At 40.0% G+C, this 18770-nt stretch overlaps 2 protein-coding genes across 3 annotated transcripts in view; one reads left to right on the forward strand and one right to left on the reverse strand.

Moving 5' to 3' along the window:
* Positions 1 to 331: 331 nt before the first annotated feature.
* The window catches only part of LOC106089674 (ATP-binding cassette sub-family A member 13), a 107054-nt gene continuing 88615 nt past the window's right edge, over positions 332 to 18770 (reverse strand). For both annotated transcript variants that reach the window (XM_059366796.1, XM_059366797.1), the window contains exons 19-23: positions 14184 to 14886; positions 14018 to 14125; positions 7856 to 8251; positions 7636 to 7746; positions 332 to 1372 (exon numbers count right to left, since the gene is read on the reverse strand). In XM_059366796.1, the coding sequence (XP_059222779.1) occupies positions 1064 to 1372; positions 7636 to 7746; positions 7856 to 8251; positions 14018 to 14125; positions 14184 to 14886 (1627 nt within the window). In that variant the 3' untranslated portion in view covers positions 332 to 1063. The remainder of the gene's footprint in view (positions 1373 to 7635; positions 7747 to 7855; positions 8252 to 14017; positions 14126 to 14183; positions 14887 to 18770) is intronic.
* On the forward strand, positions 8260 to 14030 carry LOC106089675 (uncharacterized). Its single transcript, XM_013255608.2, has 2 exons — positions 8260 to 8879; positions 13523 to 14030. Exons 1-2 carry the CDS (start codon positions 8362 to 8364, stop codon positions 13974 to 13976), a joined length of 972 nt encoding a protein of 323 aa, XP_013111062.2. The 5' UTR covers positions 8260 to 8361; the 3' UTR covers positions 13977 to 14030.

The following is an 18770-nucleotide window of genomic DNA, read 5'->3' on the forward strand; positions in this document are numbered from 1 at the left end:
TTAAAGCGCACAACAAGCCGAGGTGTAGGTGTATGTCCATAGTGGTATGGGGCGGATTAATATCTGCACCCTCTTTTCAATCTAACCTAACCTAATAGCCTAATTCTTCTGGTGTTAAATTGACCACAAATGGTATTAAAAATATTTTTCAATGATGAGAATAAAATACTAACAGCCGGTATTGGTAAAGAACCAACAGTGCACTGGGTTATTACAGCGTAGCCCTTGCACTGGGTTATTACAGCGTAGCCCTTTGTGCAGCCCTTTTATGTCTACGAGTTAAATTAGAAAAAAAATATTTTAAAATTCTCTGTGTGAAAAAATCACAAAATTTAATTTACAATTTTATTAAATAATAAAATAATTCTTATATACACAAAAAAAAAAAAACAATATATTTTGTGATATAACATCGAAATCGAAGTCACAAATATATAATATATATGTAAGTACACATTAATAAGAAAGACATTAGATTCCCGCAACGATTTATAAATACCCCTATATACCTACATATAAACTTATTACGTAAAAAATCACACACTAAAGTAAGGAGTTGGAAGGCGAGCTCAGCTCACTTCTCTCCATTTGTTGTTTACACCTATAAAACCTAACCGATTTACAAAAAAAAAAAACAGTGGTAAGACAAAATAGAGCGGGGTAGTTAAGATAAGAACAAACATATACACCCTGGAAACATAGAGGAAGCGGTAACTAACTAGACATTCTACTAAGCTTATTTGGAATAGAAAACTAATAAAGTATACATACATATAAAAATCTTTGCTATAGTATTTTTAAAGAAAAAAAATTAAAATTTATATTAAAAATTAAGATCATAATAAATACAATACACACGTTTGCTTTGGGCATTATACAATATCGAAATTAAAATACAACAAAAAACCAAAGACATAGAGAGACCACCATATGATTGGATTGTTCCATGTGTAGAGGCACAGCCTGACTTTTTCCCCTTTCTACTCATTGCAAATGGAAATAATTCCCGGAAATTCTTAGCATTCAAAATTTCATATTTTCTCTGCCATTCACAATGCAACTTTCAAGTTTCCGTTTCCACATACCCATTGTGTATGTAACCGGTCGAAGGTGATCCAATGGCGGCTACATCAGAGTCATTATAGAATGAACCTCTTCGAAGATTGCTTTGCTCACTTCTATCCAAAATTCTTTCAAATACAGCATCCAGTTTACACCTGTTTACAGCATAACGTAAGGAGCTGGACACGTGTTGGGGTAAAGCACTTAAATCATGGAAAAGTTGTGATAGCGTAAGACTTTCTTTTGACGGCGAGGTAGTTTGGCTGTCATTTTCGGCTTTTTTCAATTCTTCGGGCAAGTCAATGCCATTCTGCAAATAAAGAGACAAACATATTAATAATTTCAACTAATAACAAGTAAAAGCGTACTATGTTCGGCCGGGCCGAATCTTATATACGCTCCACCATGGATCGCATTTGTCGAGTTCTTTTCCCAGCATCTCTTCTTAGGCAAAACCGAAAACAGAGCAACTGTTATTAGAGCGATATCAAGATATGGTCCGGTTTGGACCACAATTAAATTATATGTTGGAGACCTTTGTAAAATGTATATTGATGGTCATGAGAGGATCCGTCGTACAAAATCCGCAAATCAGGCAAATCGGATAAAACCTCTAGAGATTCAACAAGTCAAGATCCCAGATCGGTTTATATGGCAGCTATATCAGGTTATGAACCGATTTTAACCTTATTTGACACAGTTGTTGAAAGTAAGAATAAAATACGTCATGCAAAATTTCAGCCAAATCGGATAGGAATTGCGCCCTCTAGAAGCTCAAGAAGTCAAGTCCCCATATCTGTTTACATGACAGCTATATCAGGTTATGAACCGATTTGAACCATACCTGGCATAGTTGTTGAATATCATAATAAAATACTTCTTGCAAAAAATCATTCAAATCGGATAAGAATTGCGCCCTCTAGAAGTTCAAGAAGTCAAGATACAAGATCGGCCCATTTACAATCCCTAGGTCGGTTAGGATTGTAAATGGGCCATATCGGTTTTTATCACAAATAAAAAATTTTTGTGCAAAATTTCAAGCGGCTAGCTTTACTCCTTCGAAAGTTAGCCTGCTTTCGACAGACAGACGGACGGACATGGCTAGATCGACATAAAATGTCACGACGATCAAGAATATATTGTATATACCTTATGGGCTCTCAGACGAATATTTCGAGTAGTTACAAATAGAATGACGAAATTAGTATACCCCCATCCTACGGTGGAGGGTATAAGAAAGCTTAGTTAGTGTCTAAACTTCGTCATTAACTGAGCTAAAAGTGTCAGAAAAAATATGCAGAAAGCCATAGCTTCGGAATGAAGAGTGAATTCAAAAGAAGGTTCACTGTCCCTTGAAAAATGTTGTTATTCTTACGAGGGCTGCGGAGTCGAGTCCGAGTTCATAAAAATTCTATGTTTTTATGCAAATCTCGCCATTTCATTTGCAACACCTCGAAATATTTATTTCCGACCTTACAAATTATATATCGTGCCTTTCCCGCGCAAATGATGTATGCGAAAAACTCCAGTATATTTTTTTTAATATCACTTCATTTTTCGCTGTCACGCTGGAAGACCAGTTTTAAAAAAAAATTACACTTAACACATATATAACATTAAAATAAAGTTCGTATTTTGGGTCTGATTTCCTGGTTTTTTCTTGGCACAGATGATTTTTGAGGTCTAGAGAGGGAGCATATTCAAAATGGTTAAAATCGCTTCAGATGCAGATATAGCTTCCATATACATGTTAATCCGATTTGGGCTAATATAGCAATAATTTATTTATTTGTCAATTAACCTTCACGAAACTTAGCACGAAAAATCTCCATATGACTTTTGAGATTACTGTTGAATTTTTCAGATATCGGTTCAAATTTAGATATAGCTCCCATGCAAAAGGTGATTTTTCAGCATTATTTTTTTGGTCACACTGGTTTAAACAGCTCACGTATGTTTTGTGTTTTGTTTCACGGTCAAACATCTTCAGTTTGGTCAATAATTTAACCATGAATCGTGTTACAAACGAACAACGCTTGCAAGTTATTGAATTTTATTATCAAAATGCGTGCTTTGTTGAGAAAGTTAATCGCACGCCTCTTCCATTGAGCTCAATTTTGGCTCAATGGATACGCAAATAAGCACAATTGTCAATTTTGGAGTGAAGATCAGCCAGAAGCATTGCAAGAGCTACCAATGCATCTAGAAAAACTCACAGTTTGGTGTGGTTTATGGGCTGGTGGTATCATTGGACCGTACTTCTTCAAAGATGACGAGAATCGTAACGTAACTGTGAATGGTGAGCGCTGTCGTGAGATGATATCCAACTTTTTTTCCCAAAATGCAAGAGCTTGACTTGCATGACATGTGGTTTCAACAAGTGGGTGCCACATGCCACACAGCACGCGTACTAATGGACTTATTGAGAAACGATTTCGATGAACATTTTATTTCATGTTCGGGACCGGGCAATTGGCCGCCTATATCGTGCTATTTAACGCCTTTAGTCTAGTTTTTATGGGACTATGTCTATACAGACAAGCCCGCTTCAATTGACGCATTTGAAGACAACATTGAAGCATTTATTCGTGAGATAATCGCCGAAATGTTTTAAAGAGTTTGCCGAAATTGTACTAAGCAGATGGACCATTTGAGGCTCAGTCACGGTCAACATTTGCATAAAATAATCTGCAAACACTAAATGATACGTACCGTATTATTCATTCAAATAAAGATTTCATGAATTTTATGTGTTTTTTTAACTTTCCTATAATTCTTAAAAAATCACCCTTTATTTATCACCTTTCGCCATAGTACGGTGAAAAGTTCATAATTTTTTAATCCATAGCAGCTATGTCTTAATATAGTCCGATATCCACCATATTCAGAAAGGCTGTGTAAGGGTCTTACACAAATTATTGTACCAAATTCATCGATTAAAAGATGCACCTTTATGGCCCAAACGAAAGCTGTATATCCAAATATAGATCGATCTGAACCATATTAAACACCAATATCGAAGACCCTAACACAGCCCACTGTGGCAAATTTCAGCGAAATCGGGTAATAAACGTGCTTTTATTGTCCCAAAAAATTAAATCGGGAGATAGCCATTAAGATCGTCGTGTCAATCAATTTGATGTCGATCTAGCCATGTCTGCCAGTCCGCTAATTTTCAAACAAGTAAGGTTTGTCTCTCGAAATTTTACCCAAGTATATTTTATCAATGTAGATAGGTTGGGATTGTAAACCGGCCAAATTGGTTCATGTTTAGTTACAATTTCCATATATACCTGTCCCCCTATTTAATTTCTAGAACTCGAAGTGGGAAATTCTTACGCGGTTTGGGTGAAATTTGGAATAAAGAATTCTGTTATGAATTCCAACAAACATGCCAAATATGTTCCCAATCGGTCCATAGCCTTATATAACCCCCTTATAAACGGGTTTTACGATGTAAATTCTTCAGCTCGTAGTTGGCGCAATTTTTATCTGTTCAATGCGGTCATTGAAAGTGGTAGTAGGATGTTATAGGAGATCTATAGATACCAACTGAGAGTCTATAAGTTCGAATTAAGAAATTCTAAAAGGATGGGACTGAAAATTGTAAAGAACTCATATACAGCCCGGCAGAGATTGAACTGAGTCATCCGGCGATATGCTGGTTCATTTATTAAAGACACACTTTCCCAGTTGTGATTGTATGGAGTAAAAAGAAGGGTTTTGATGTCGGAAGAAGGCACGGGAATGGACACCTTTGTAACACATGAAAGAGTTCATTGGGCATAGCACACCTTAAAATCAAAGAATTTCTAGTCCATATGCTCTCTACCGCAAGATGTTGCAAGTGGGCTAACAGGTACATCGCGTTGTTTCGGTCTTGTATAAGCGATAGGAGTAGCTTATACTCTTGTTTTAGAAGAAGGTGATGGAAGTCTTTATAGTCAATACATGTAGCCAAGTCTCCTCCATTTTTGCGAAAATGTTGATAAGGTTTCTGGACTTCGTATACTCGTAAGTGCTAGTCTGAGGTAATCATACTTCATCTGGTGCCAGCCCACATATATGGGGAGTAGGTTAAAGAACATGTGCATTGCAACCGCAGCTGCCAACCGCTTTACTCGCTGAACTCTAATTCATTTTGTTCGTTTGAGACAGGAATGAAATTAGAAGAGGAGCAGAGAAAACGAGAGATAAACAAAAGCGGGCATAGAGATCGAAAAAGCTCATGATAGCCGGTTGTACGTACCGGATTGAGCCGATGGAGTCCTTCATCGGTAAGGGCTGCCGCCTCAGTGTACACCACAATACTACAGCAACCAAAAAGGTCTTTACCGACTATGGTGTCGCCCCGCCAGCCATCCCAGGCCCTTACAGAAGTTCAGAATGATCCGGGGGTCGAAAGACTGTAGAGAGCGCCTTCTTCACGCCACCGCGGCGCATTGACACAGCAGATGCTCGACAGTCTCCAAATCCTCCTTATACCAACGGACCCTATAGAAATCCTTATCGTCCAGAGCCCATCCCGAAGTCAGATCGGTCCAGTCTTCCACAAACAATCGAAGGTCGTGTTTCCCCAGCTCAAGGACGTCCTCGTTCCGGAGAACCTCGGCCACAGCGCCTTGGCAATCCTGGAGCCCCCAACGCCAGCCCACGCCAAATCTGCGCATTTGTCGTAGTAGGTCTTCACCATTTCAAACAGCTACCAAAGAGGGGGTTCACCATTGTCGACGCACTCACAGAGTGCCTCGTTTCCCGCCAACCCTTGATGGCCCGGAACCCAGCAAACCCTGACAACAGCCCCTATATTTCTGAGATGTTTCTTACATGTCCCAACAAACCTCGACTTCACATGACCCACAGCCAGGGCTTTCAGCGCCGCCTGACTTTCCACATAAATCGTGACAGTCTGACAAAGCCATGCTCCTGATTAAGGATCACGTCTTAGGCACTGATGTTCGTAAAAATCACAGCCTGAAAGACACTGAATCCGTCCAAAAGTCTATGTGCGCCCTTACTTCGAATTCAACAAAAATCCCTCTCCCGGTACCCCCACCCAGCTTGTACTCATCCATGTAAAAAGACGGACCCAAGAAGGGTGGAAAGCTCCCTCCCCGGGAAGACAACCTCCAGATCATTATCGAAGAAAGATCCGCCCGGAGAGAGCCTTATCTCTGACTCCCTCATTCTGAGGGCTATCCTCAAAAGCGGTAGTTTAGCCGACACTGTTCTTAATACAATCATAATTCACCTGGAGAGGACTCTTCGGTTTAAGGAATTTGCTTTAGTGACATTTGGGGGCCAATAATTATGTGCATCCACCATAGAGGCGGCGTTAAAGAATGCCGATGTAGATAACGATATTACGGATTGGATAATGAAGCAGGGGAACGCTACAGAGCTAGGTTATGTCACCGTTGCCATGGCAGCCGGATCGTCCTGACGGAGTTGTTCATCGGCAGAGGCTGCTGCCTCAGTGTAGAACACACTGCTACAACAACAACAACCGCTGTTGTGGAGATTTGAAAAGATTTGATTATTCATGCCACTGGGAAATTCTTGGATACTCTGCCTGAGGTTCTTCTTTGTTTGTTTTCGATGGAAAAGGATGGCCTTGGAGCTATAGAAATCTTCAAAATTTCAAGAGGTAACCACGAGCAAGAAAAAATCGGGTTTACGACTCAGGTTGTTGTTGTTGTAGATACATTTATATATATTTGAAGTGAGCGATCATCGCTTAGCTTCATAGGTGACTGTAGGTGTAGGTGTATTGGAGGTGGGTCGGGCAGTTCTCATCTATGGATGCGATACTTGGTGGCCTGTGACGAGTGCAGATCACAGTTATGAGATCTGGATAGAATAAATATCCTTATAAGTGGTGTTATGAGTACTTTTGCGACCAGGTACGTGGAGTTCCTCATGTATATCTTAATCAGCTAGCCCGCCTAGCTGATTGACCTATACATAAGGGAATCGGATGATGATATTCGGGATGATACAACTTTATCAACATAGGAAATTATCGGCTAGACTGACTACCAAACGGGAGTGGATATTAGGCTGCATGTGCTAATCTGCATATTTAGTGATAGTTAGGCGGTGTTATAGGCTCATGAGTACGAGCATAAAATCGAAAGCGCTGCATCGCTGTCAGTCCTATGTTGTTCTTGTTGTAGCCATATTTGCATGTGGAGGTGCGGTCCTCTTCAAGCTCTTTTATTCGAGCAAGCTCGTTCCGGTCTGAGCCCACAAAAGGGTTTTGTGATATTCGTACGTTTAGGTACCAAAAAGTACGAAATGGTGACTTTTACCCAGCGCGAACGGATGGGGCTAGAATTATGATTTTGGGCTCATATTAAAGAGCGTCTCAAAAAATAAGATTCGGTGACAAAAATTTCCCAAAATAGTACCGGAAGTGTGAAAAATGTATGTTTAGTACCTCAATTGGTACTTTTTGGTACCTTGTTTATTAACTGAGCTAGAGCTTTGAATTTTGGAATTAAGGTACACTATGGCAACCTAAATTGGGATGCCAAAAGAGTATTAAAATAGGATATGGAAATTTTAATTTACCTCTTTTTGTTTGCCATTTACGTTGGTGGGATTTTCAACTTTAATACTGAATTTGATAGAGTGAGCGTGGACCTGCAAGTCTTTGGCAAAGGGGAACTGTCGAAGAATTTCCTGGAATAAAAAAAATATGTATATAAATATTATAATGGAAGTTTTTACAGAGGAATCTTAACCAAAGTTCTAAAGAAAATATTTATTTCTATTTTTTACTCTCACTCACCTTTTCCAAATCCCTTAATTTATTTTGATCACAGTAGACCGTCACATTGTAGTAACCCCCAAATTGTGCCTTCAGACTCTCCGGACTGCTGCAGGTTAACATTTGACCATCCTTAAGAACCGCAATACGATGGCAAATTAGATCGATTTCCGATATGGAATGTGAAGTCAAGACAATTGCCCTCTTCTCGGCCAGCAAGTCATCAATAGTGCGATAGACAATGGCTCTGGTTACAGGGTCCATGTCGCTGGTGGGCTCATCCATCAGAACCACTGAGGTGCGACCACAGCATGCAGTGGCTACAGTCAGCTTGCGTCGATTACCACCACTCAGATTTTTCACTAGAACATCACGATACGACTCCAATTGGAAGGATTCAAGTATGCCGGCAACAAGCTGTCAATGAAAAAACATTTAATTTTACAAATTTGTGTTGTGTTCGTTTACGTGTGTGTTTTATTTTATTTTTCTTTCTTTTCTTTTTTGTGCGGATAATTATTTTTAAAATGACCCATATATGTGAAGCTTGTGACCGTTTGCAAGGTCATCCCTGCGGAACAGCTCCCAATCGTCCAACGTTTCAACAGCCCACCATGTATGACCATTTCGCTAATTTTCAAAATTTCAAACAATTAAAAGGCCGTCATCAGGAAGAGCTTTTGAAATGTAAAACACCATACGGGGATGCGGAACAGAAACTAGAAAATGCCATAGAAAACCAACATAATGACCATACAAAGGGTACTAAAAGTGAAACTACTACCAATTTGAAGTCACTTCAAAAGAAAAACTCATTGTGGTGCATTTCGCGAAGCCCCATAAATTGTCCCATCAGCGCCTGTAAGTGCTTGTTAGGTGTTTCTTCGGTCTTATCACACATTTTGCGAGATCATCACGACGAGATAAAATGCCAAGAGATTTATTTGGGAAACAGTTGTGATTTGTTATTTAATCCCAAGGACATGATATATGGCAAAAATATATGCTTGGGTGTGTTGGCCTATGGTGGCGCCACTGGTGAAAGGTAAGTCAACAGCAGACAATTTTTATAACCTCCACCATAGGATGGGGGTATACTAATTTCATCATTCTGTTTGTAACACCTCAAAATATGCGTCTAAAACCCCATAAAGTATAAATATTCTCGATCGTCGTGACATTTTAAGTTGATCTATCCATGTCCATCCGTCGTCTGTCTGTCGAAAGCACGCTAACTTTTGAAGGAGTAGAGCTAGCTTGAAATTTTACACAAATACTTTTTATTGGTGTAGGTCGGTTGGGATTGTAAATGGGCTAAATTGGTCCATGTTTTGATAAAGCTGTAATATAAACCGATCTTGGGTCATGACTTCTTGAGCCTCTAGAGGGCGCAATTCTTTTCCGATTTGAATGAATTTTTGAAAGAAGTATTTTGTTATGATATCCAACAACTGTGCCTTTAAAATACCTAAAGTTAGTCTTTGCTAACACCGCTAGGAATATTTTTGCAGGACAATTTAACAGCCAAGGGAATCATTGAAGTAGCCCTTAAGTCTTTTAAAAAAATATTTAAAAAATCATTTAAAAAAGAATTGTAGGAGAGCACATATTCTACAAAAACGTTGGGCATAAAATTTTTCTATAGCTCTTTAAATATAGGTTACGTTGAAGCATGCGCGTCTAGTAACCTCGATAGTAAGTCGTTTATTCTGAGAAGAAGAATACATATAGAAATTCACTGCCGTACTATCCAACCCGGCACGGGATGACTATGAACACCACACAGTCTGGAACTTTAAGCTCCGATCTCTGTGGTGGTCATATGAAGTTATCACGAGAAGCTCAGCTGAGAGCTACTGAGAGCATCCACAGGTTGCGGATAGTGGTGGAGCTATATCAAGTTATAGTCCGATTCGGGGCTCAAGATGTAAAATCGGGAGATCGGTTTATATGGGAACTGTGTCAAGTATATAGATCGATTCAGACCATATTGCTCACGTATGATGAAGGCCATGGGAGAAGCCGTTGTAAAAAATCAGTGCCAAATCGGATGAGAATTGCGCTCTCTAGAGGCTCAAGAACTCAAGATCCCAGATCGGTTTATATGGCAGCTATATCAGGGTATGGAGCGATTTGGACCATACTTCGCATAAATGTTGGAAGTGATACCAAAAGACCACGTGCAAAATTACAGCCAAATCGGATAGGAATTGCGCCTTCAAAAAGCTCAAGAAGTCAAGACCCAAGATCGGTTTATAAAGCAGCTATATCAGGTTATGGACCGATTTGAACCTATTCCCACAGTTGTTGGAAGATATATCAAAACACTATGTGCAAAATTTCAGTCAAATTAGATGAGAATTGCGCCCTCTAGAGGCTCAAGAAGTCTAGACCCAAGATCGGTTTATATGGCAGCTATATCAAAACATGGACCGAATTTTTATCCTTGTTTTTATAAATATTCGACTTTAATACCTTGTAGTCCTGGCATTTTAGATATTTAGTGTTGTTGTAGCAGTGTGTGCCATTAAATACCTAAAATGCCAGGACTACAAGGTATTTTAAGTCGAATATTTATAAAAACATAAGGAAAAAAAATTAAGCTCAGTGATAAGGGGGCTCCCATTTTATGCCGAGTCCGAACGGCGTGCCGCATAGCGACACCACTAAGTAGAGAAGTTTTAACATGGCAGGATACGTCACAAATGTAGACATTATAGAAAGGGGATAACCACCGCTAAAAATTTTTCTGATATTCACGCTGGGATTTGAACCCAGGCGACCATTCTTACCATTGCGCCACGATGGGCTCGCTTAACCTGATATAGCTCCCACATAAACGATTTGAAGCCTTAAGTACATAAAAGAGGCAATTCTTATCCATATATATATAAAGGGTGACTTTTTAAGAGCTATAGGAAAGTCTTTCAAAAAAAGCATATAAAATTCAGAAAAATACATGAAATCTTTATTTGACTTCATAGTACGGTCCATATCATTTAATGTTTAAAGATTATTTCATGCAAATGCTGACTGTGACTGCGCCTCAAATGGTCCATCCGCTTAGTCCAATTTTGGCATACTATTTCCAACATTTCGGTCGATATCTCACGAATAAATGTTTCAAAGTTCTCTTCCAATACGTCAATTGAAGCGGGCTTGTCTGTATAGACATGAGCTTTAACATAGCGTCACAAAAAAATAGTCTAAATACGTTAAATTGCACGATCTAGGTGGCCAATCGACCGGTCTCGAACGTGAGATAAAATGTTCACCGAACTCTCCTCTTAATAAGTCCATTATTACGCGTGCTGTGAGGCATGTGACACCGTCTTGTTGAAACCACATGTCATGCAAGTCAAGCCCTTGCATTTTGGGCGAAAAAACAGTTGGTTATCATTTCACGATAGCGCTCACAATTCACAGTTCATTACTATTCGCAACATCATTGAAGAAGTACGGTCCAATGATGGCCCATAAAACGCACCACACTGTGACTTTTTCTGAATGCATTAGCTTCTTGCAATGCTTCTGGCTGATCTTCACTCCAAAATCGACAATTCTGCTTAGCTACATACCCAATGAGCCAAAAATGAGCTTCGTCGATGGGTTGGAAGAATCGCGCGATGAACTTTCTTAACAGAGCACGCATTTTGATAATAAAATTCAATAATAAGCAAGAGTTCTTCGTTTGTAAGACGATTCATGGTTAAATTATAGACCAAACTGAAAATGTTTGACCGTGAAACAAAACACGAAACGTGCGTGAGCTTTTTAACCAATGTTGCCAAAAAGATAATAGCTAAAAATTCAGCCTTCATACATATAAAATCTATGGGTTTTACTGCTTGATATCTCGTTATCATTTTTTAGTTTATCCCTCTTAAGGGAAATCGTTCAAATAACTTCACACATACGGTTAAGGGAATATAAGATTAGGCCTGGCCGAACTTAGCACATTTCAGAAAAAATTTGTAGGAGAGGTTAGGTTACGTTGAAAAGAGGGTTGGGAAAATAATCCCCCATAAAACCCAAGCCAGTTATCGGCTTCTTGTGCGCTCTAAATACTAAAAAGTTACCTCGAAAAAGAACATCTAATTTAGGAATTCCGTGTTACTTACAAAATCCTCAATTGTTTTCCATACCACGTCTCTAAGTTGGTTCATGTCTGGTATTGTGTCTCCACCTTAGTGCCGGTATCTGTTAGCTGCGAAAATCGGGCAATGACATAGGAAATACTCCAACGTCTCATCTTCTCATCGTCTTCTCCGCATACCCCACCCATGCTATCACTTGCTGCACTGATTTTACAAAAGTATGTCCTGGTCCTATGTGTTCTGTTATGATACCCTTCAGTAATAGCCTCGTATTTTCTTGATCTGCATCTGCGTTTCGCTGTTTCACAGTGTTACATGCGTTTGCGCCTACGCCCTTAATTTGGGCAAGTTTATTGACAGCAGTCCTCTGGCCTTCACTGCCAAATGTTCTGTTCTGTGGCCCGGCACCGAAATGATGCGGATCGTGCCATCCTCAGATAAGTCGCGATCAGTCCGAACCAGGACTGTTCGCGACCGTCCTGGTTGTTATTGCCAGTTTACTGTCAGTTAAGTTGTTTACTCTCGACATCCTCGCGTGAACACCACACCATCTCACTCATTCCGTAATTCCCAGGATCTCCGCCTGCAGGACCGTTTTATGGATAGGCCGTCGATAGCAGATCTTACTATCTGTGTTCTGAATTAAGACCCCCAGGCCCACTCTGTCCTCTAGCTTTGATCCATCTTTGTGGTATGATCTCCCAGTTGGCAATACCAGAGTTCCGTCAATCCAAGACTGTGCCTCTGGAAGCAGTATTAACCTCAAGTGTCATCTCAGGTATCTGATCGGAAACCTCTTCTATTCCATCCAGGTTTCCTATCATCGCCTCGATTACACCGCGATGGTACAACACCGCCTTTTCTCTCATTTGCTATTTATAGGTCTGTTCGGTAACTTTTGAACAAATTTTTAAGAGTGTTGATGTATTAAAAAAATTGTGAAAATTTGCACATATTGTTACTGGAAGTCGTTTGCGTACTTTATTTGCCAGCAGAAAAGAAAGGAAAAGTGCGTAAGAGCGAGCAACATTTTAAGGTTTAGGTAATAGAAAGCTTGCAAAATTAGACTGGAGGTTTTTTCCCAGCAGAAATTTGCAGTGTCGATCAGCTGTTTTATGAAAATCAGCTGTTTAGGTTAGGTTATTAAGCAAAGTATTTTGTTCAGCTTTCGGAATTTTTGTGAAAAACTTTAACAAAATATCATAATTGTTTTTTTAAATATAATTAGATGAACTTTTTTTACTAACTCTATCTTACATTAATATTAGACGAGGATTAATTGTTTTTAAGTGCCGTTAAAAATTAATTTAATTATTTCACATGTTTTTAGCTTATATGTCTTTTTATATCGAGTTCGGCAGTTGTTCACATGAAAAGCCGAATGGAGTAACAACCCTTATATATCAAAAGAGAGTAAAGACTGTTCTTACTCTACTGCAAATTTTGCTGGAAAGATACGCGAACGGACCTATTGTGGCCTCTTCTTTCATAATCCACTTAGGTTTTCTTGGGATTTTTTGTGTAATCAAATATTTAAAAAAATTCCTTGAATAATCAAATTTTGAAATTTTTCTATAACTTTTTTTTACAGATCCAATCGACCCGCTGAAAGAGGCATTTGTTTGTCCAATGCATTTTTACCGATGGAACATGAACACCTCAATGCTCACTTTCCCATCTTAATAATGGCTTGTCGAACTTCATGGACATCATACCTAGCTTACCCCAAGGGTTCTAGGAATGATCAAACTTCTACAAACGAAAATCCAATGGCAGAACTATTTCTGATATGGCTAACAAGTGTGCAGACCACCAAACCCATTCACTATACCCTGACTGTCTATGACAAATTGTTGAGCGCCTCCCGCAGTTCTATTATGCGAATAAGGAATTTAAGTGACACCCAAAATCCTTCAAAATTTATGTCAAAAGAAGTGGATTATATGCGCCTTTGTCATGGCGATATTGAAATTCTATCACAAAGACGTGAAGTACCCATTCACATGGAAATTGTCATAAATGAATACGAATTAAATGGAAATTAAAAGAGAAACAAATAAATTAAAGATGAGAGATAAAAGCCTACCTTTGGCAGGTCATTGATGCGTCTTAGCTTTCCATAGAACTCAATGCATTCTCGCACAGTAAGCAAATCATCCAAGGTGTTGGTTTGAGGACAATAGGAAATTTCCGGCTAATAAACAAAGAACAAAGATTAGAAAAGTATGATGCTAGTAAACATAATTACTTACATTATCATAGATAATATGTCCCGCACTGGGCCTCAACTGACCGGACAGCATTTTAAATATTGTCGATTTACCAGCACCATTTTTACCCAAGAGTCCAAAACATTCACCCGATTTGACGGTAAATGTGACATTTGACACCGCATATTGACCATTTCCATAGGTTTTACTCAGATTGTCCACTTTCAGGGCATATAGATCATCCTTGTCATTACGCTTCAAAGAATTTTGGATTGAGATCACTTTCAGCTCCTCCAAATGTTTATGTTTGCTTGAGCCCAAATGCTGCATGATTTTTTCCTTCCAGTCTCCCAGCAAACCACTTTCCAACAAGACATTCAAAACCAAAAAGAAAATACCCACCACACCCAAAGAGGTGAAGTGAACTTGCAAAAGATCACTGTTAACGGGGTTCTTATAGGAATCAATGCCATAACGACGGAATGTCAAGGAGACCATATAATTTTTACACAATTCCAACAGGCCATCGCCTAAAGCATGTTGAGGGAAGATAATAAAAAGACGATGATTGAGGAAATGTCTCCATTCATCCCAGGCAGGTGTATCACCGACAACACCTAATAGCACTATAGTGGACAAAGTGAACAGAGGTATGATAATGTTTATGATGAAAATTCCCACAATAGCCACACTGGAATCGTTGAAACACTTTTCGAACACATGAACTCCAGGTATGCAGGCAAATCTGAAAAGGAAAATATGTTTTATTATTAAAGAGGAAATTTCCTATACCTCAAAGGAGGTCATATATTTAGCTTAGACCCTGAATTGACTGTTTGCAAGTTTGATTGTGATTGCCCATACTGAGTTACCGCAAAATTGGGATCATGTCCGTCAATCAATTAAAAAGGGTAGAAAATTCTCCATCTGCGAAAACGTTTTGTACAATCGCAGCGAGTCCACCACCTTGTACGTGGTCGGCAATTGATCGGAAACTTCGGGCTCAGATTTTTATATACAAAAAACTTTGTTGGTAAGAGAGCCAACGATCTTACTTAGATAGAACGGGGGCTCATTGAGCTTAACTGGAGACAGACTTCGATATGAAAGGAGATTTGGTAGAAGAAAGAACTTTCGATACGAAAGGACTTATCCAAAAAGGACTTAGGTTAAGTTAGGTAAGGTTAAAAAGAGGGTGCAGATATTAAATCCGCCCTATGCCACTATGGACATACACCTAAGCCAGTAATCGGCTTGTTATTGTTAAAATTTGTTAAAAATTATAAAGTAACCTCGAAGAAGAACATTTTAAGTTAGGAATTCCGTGCTACTTAAAAAATCCTTAATTGTTCTCAATGCCACTCCCCCTAAGTTGGTTCATGTCTGATATTGTGTCTCCACCTAAGTACCGGTATCTGTTGGACGTGAAAGCCGGGCAATGACAAAGGAAATGCTCCAACGTCTCATCATCTTCCCCGCATGCCCTACACATGCTATCACTCGCCGCACCGATTTTACATAAGTGTCCTATGTGTCCCGTTATGATACTAACAGCTATACTGACCTCCTTCTTGTAGCCTTTCAGTAATAGCCTCGTCTTCTCACGATCTGGATCGTCTATAGGATTTTCGCCATCCTACCGACCGTTTCCCTGTTCCATAATGTTGCATGCGCATTCGTCGCCCACTTAACTCGGACTGCGTCGACCCGAAAGGCTTCGGGTTAACCAAGTTTATTGACGGCAGTCCTCTGGCCTGCACTGCCAAATCGTCTGCCCTTTCATTTCCCCTTTCTCCGTTATGGCCCGGCACCCAAACGATGCGGATTTTGCCATCCTCAGAGAATGCGTTAATCTCCTTCTTACATTGCAAGACTGTTCGTGACCTTACCGTCCTGGATGTTATTGCCCTTATGGCAATTTACTGTCTGTAAAGATGTTCAGACTCGACGTCCTCTCGTTAGCACCACACCACTTCACGCATTCCGTGATCGCCCGGATCTCCGACTGCAGGACCGTATTATGGTCAGGCAGTCTAAAACAGATGTCAGTCCCTGGGTTCTCAAAGTAAACCCCCAGTCCCACTCTGTCCTTTAGCTTTGATCCATCCGTGTAACACGATCTTCCAGATGGCAATACTAGGGTTCCGTCAATCCAAGACTGTGCCGATGGCAGCAGTGCCTCGCACTCGACTTCAAGGTTCATCTCAGGTATCCGATCGGAAACCTCTCCCCTTTCTTCCAGGTTTCCTATCGTCGCCTCGATTATACCGCGATGGTAAGAGCTGCTCCCATCCTCAATCCATACTCCCATCGCCTTAAGTCTCATAGCCGTAATGGCTGCCCTAGTGGGCGTGGTCCTCATCGCTCCGCCTATGCCGAGGACAACATGTTCTCTGAACCTGTTGTTTGGTCCTTATGTTGCACTTTTTCTCCATAGCAGTCCACCAAACTACTGAGGCGTAAGTAAGTATTGGTCTAAAAACGCTCCTGTAGAACCAGTGGACTATCCTCGGATTCAGGCCCCATTTCGAGCCTACGGAACGTCTACATAGTGCCCAACATCTGTGAGCCTTCTCAGTACGCTCTTGAATGTGACACTTCCAATTCAGTTTCCTGTCCAAGATCACACCTAAGTATTTGACCTTGTCAGACATCGAAATCGTCTTATTGAGGAAACGTGGTGCGCTAAATCCGCCCATCTTCGTCTTCTTCATGAACAGGCATATTTCAGTCTTCTCTGGGTTAACATTGAGACCTCTGGGTCTAGCCCCGTCATATGCCATACGTAAGACCCTTTCGGCCCTTCTGCATAGCTCGTTCGGATCCTTACCCCTTAGAAGTATTATAACATTGTCTGCGTAGCAGACGGGTTCAATTCCCTCCTCAGTCAGCATCCGTAATAGGTCATTTATGGTGGTCACCCATAAGAGTGGCGATAAAATGCGCTCCTGTGGCGTGCCCTGTGCCACTTTCTCCCTTATATTTATGCCATTGGACACACAATTTATCCACCTGTTCCTTAGCATATGGTTTATCCAGTCTATAAGGACCGGGTCCACCCGGTACTGGTCTAAGGATTGGATCAGTGTGTCGCTCCGCACATTGTTAAAAAAGGACTTACATTCACAGAGTAACAAAGCCCATTCCTCTATCTAGCTTGGAATTGAAAAACACCAGCAAGAAAGGTCCCAGCTTGTGTCGCTACGCAAGCTTCTCGGCAATATAATAATTCAAAATTTCCCGGTAATAATTCAAATTTTTGACTCAATTTTCCATGGATGATATTCATTATAAAATTAACATTCAACATAGTTCTCCGGCTTGACAATGTAGGTAGTATAATAAGATCCAACCTTAACTCATATGAAGGTAAGGACTGCCGATCCCACCCCGTCGAAGGCAAAACAAAAGGAATTGCTTTTGAACAGATTCGATCAGATTTGAATGAAGTGTATAGAAAGGATCCTATACTATAGATCCGTATTCAAGGTTGCAACGTAGCAAAATCGAGAGATTGGATTACATGGGAGCTGTATCAAGCTTTAGATCGATTCAGACTATATTAAACACGTATATTGAAGGTCATAGAAAAAGCCGATGTACAAAATAATAGGACAAGAATTGCGCCCTCTAAAAGCTGAAGAAATCAAGGCCCAAGGTCGGTTTATATGACAGTTATATCAGGTTATTAACCGATTTGAACCATACTTAGCACAATTGTTGGAAGTGAAACCAAAACAGCACGTGCAAATTTTCAGATAGGACGAGAATTGCGCCCTCTAGAGGATCAAGAAGTCAAGACCCAAGATCGGTTTATATGGCAACTATATCAAAACATGGACCGATTTGGCCCATTTACAATCCCAACTGACCTACACTAATAAAAAGTAGCAAAATTTCAAGCGCCTAGCTTTACTCCTTCGAAAGTTAGCGTGCTTTCGACAGACGGACGGACATGGCTAGATCGACTCAAAAACTATTTGATATAGCTGCTATATAAACCGATCTTGGGTCTAGACTTCTTGAGCGTCTAGAGGGTGCAATTCTTATCCGATATGGCTAAACTTTTTCGTGTGGTGTTTGGTCACTGTGCTAAGTATGGTTCAAATCGGTTCATAACTAAATATAGCTACTATATAAACCGATCTTGGGTCTTGACTTCTTGAGCCACATGAGGGAGCAATTCCTATCCGATTTGGCTGAAATTTGCATGAAGTTGTTTGTTATGACTTCCAACAACTGTGCTGAGTATGGTTCAAATTGGTTCATAACCTGATATAGCTGCCATATAAACCGATCTTGGATCTTGACTTCTTGAGCCAATAGAGGGCGCAATTCTTATCCGATTTGGCTGAAAATTTGCATGCAGTATTTTGTTCCAATAACTGCGATAAATAGGGTTCTAATCGGAACATAACCTGATATAACTGTCATATAAACCGATCGGAGATCTTGATTTCATAAGCCTCTAGAGGGCGCAACTCTTATCCGATTTTGCTGAAATTTTGTACAACGGCTTCTTCCATAGCCTTCACGTGCCCAATATGGTCTTAATCGATCTATAGCGTGATACAGCTCCCATATAAACCGATCTCCCGATTATGCTTCTTGAGTCCCTACAAGACGCAA

This window comes from Stomoxys calcitrans, chromosome 4 (assembly GCF_963082655.1).
Source record: "Stomoxys calcitrans chromosome 4, idStoCalc2.1, whole genome shotgun sequence".
Classification (NCBI taxonomy): domain Eukaryota; kingdom Metazoa; phylum Arthropoda; class Insecta; order Diptera; family Muscidae; genus Stomoxys; species Stomoxys calcitrans.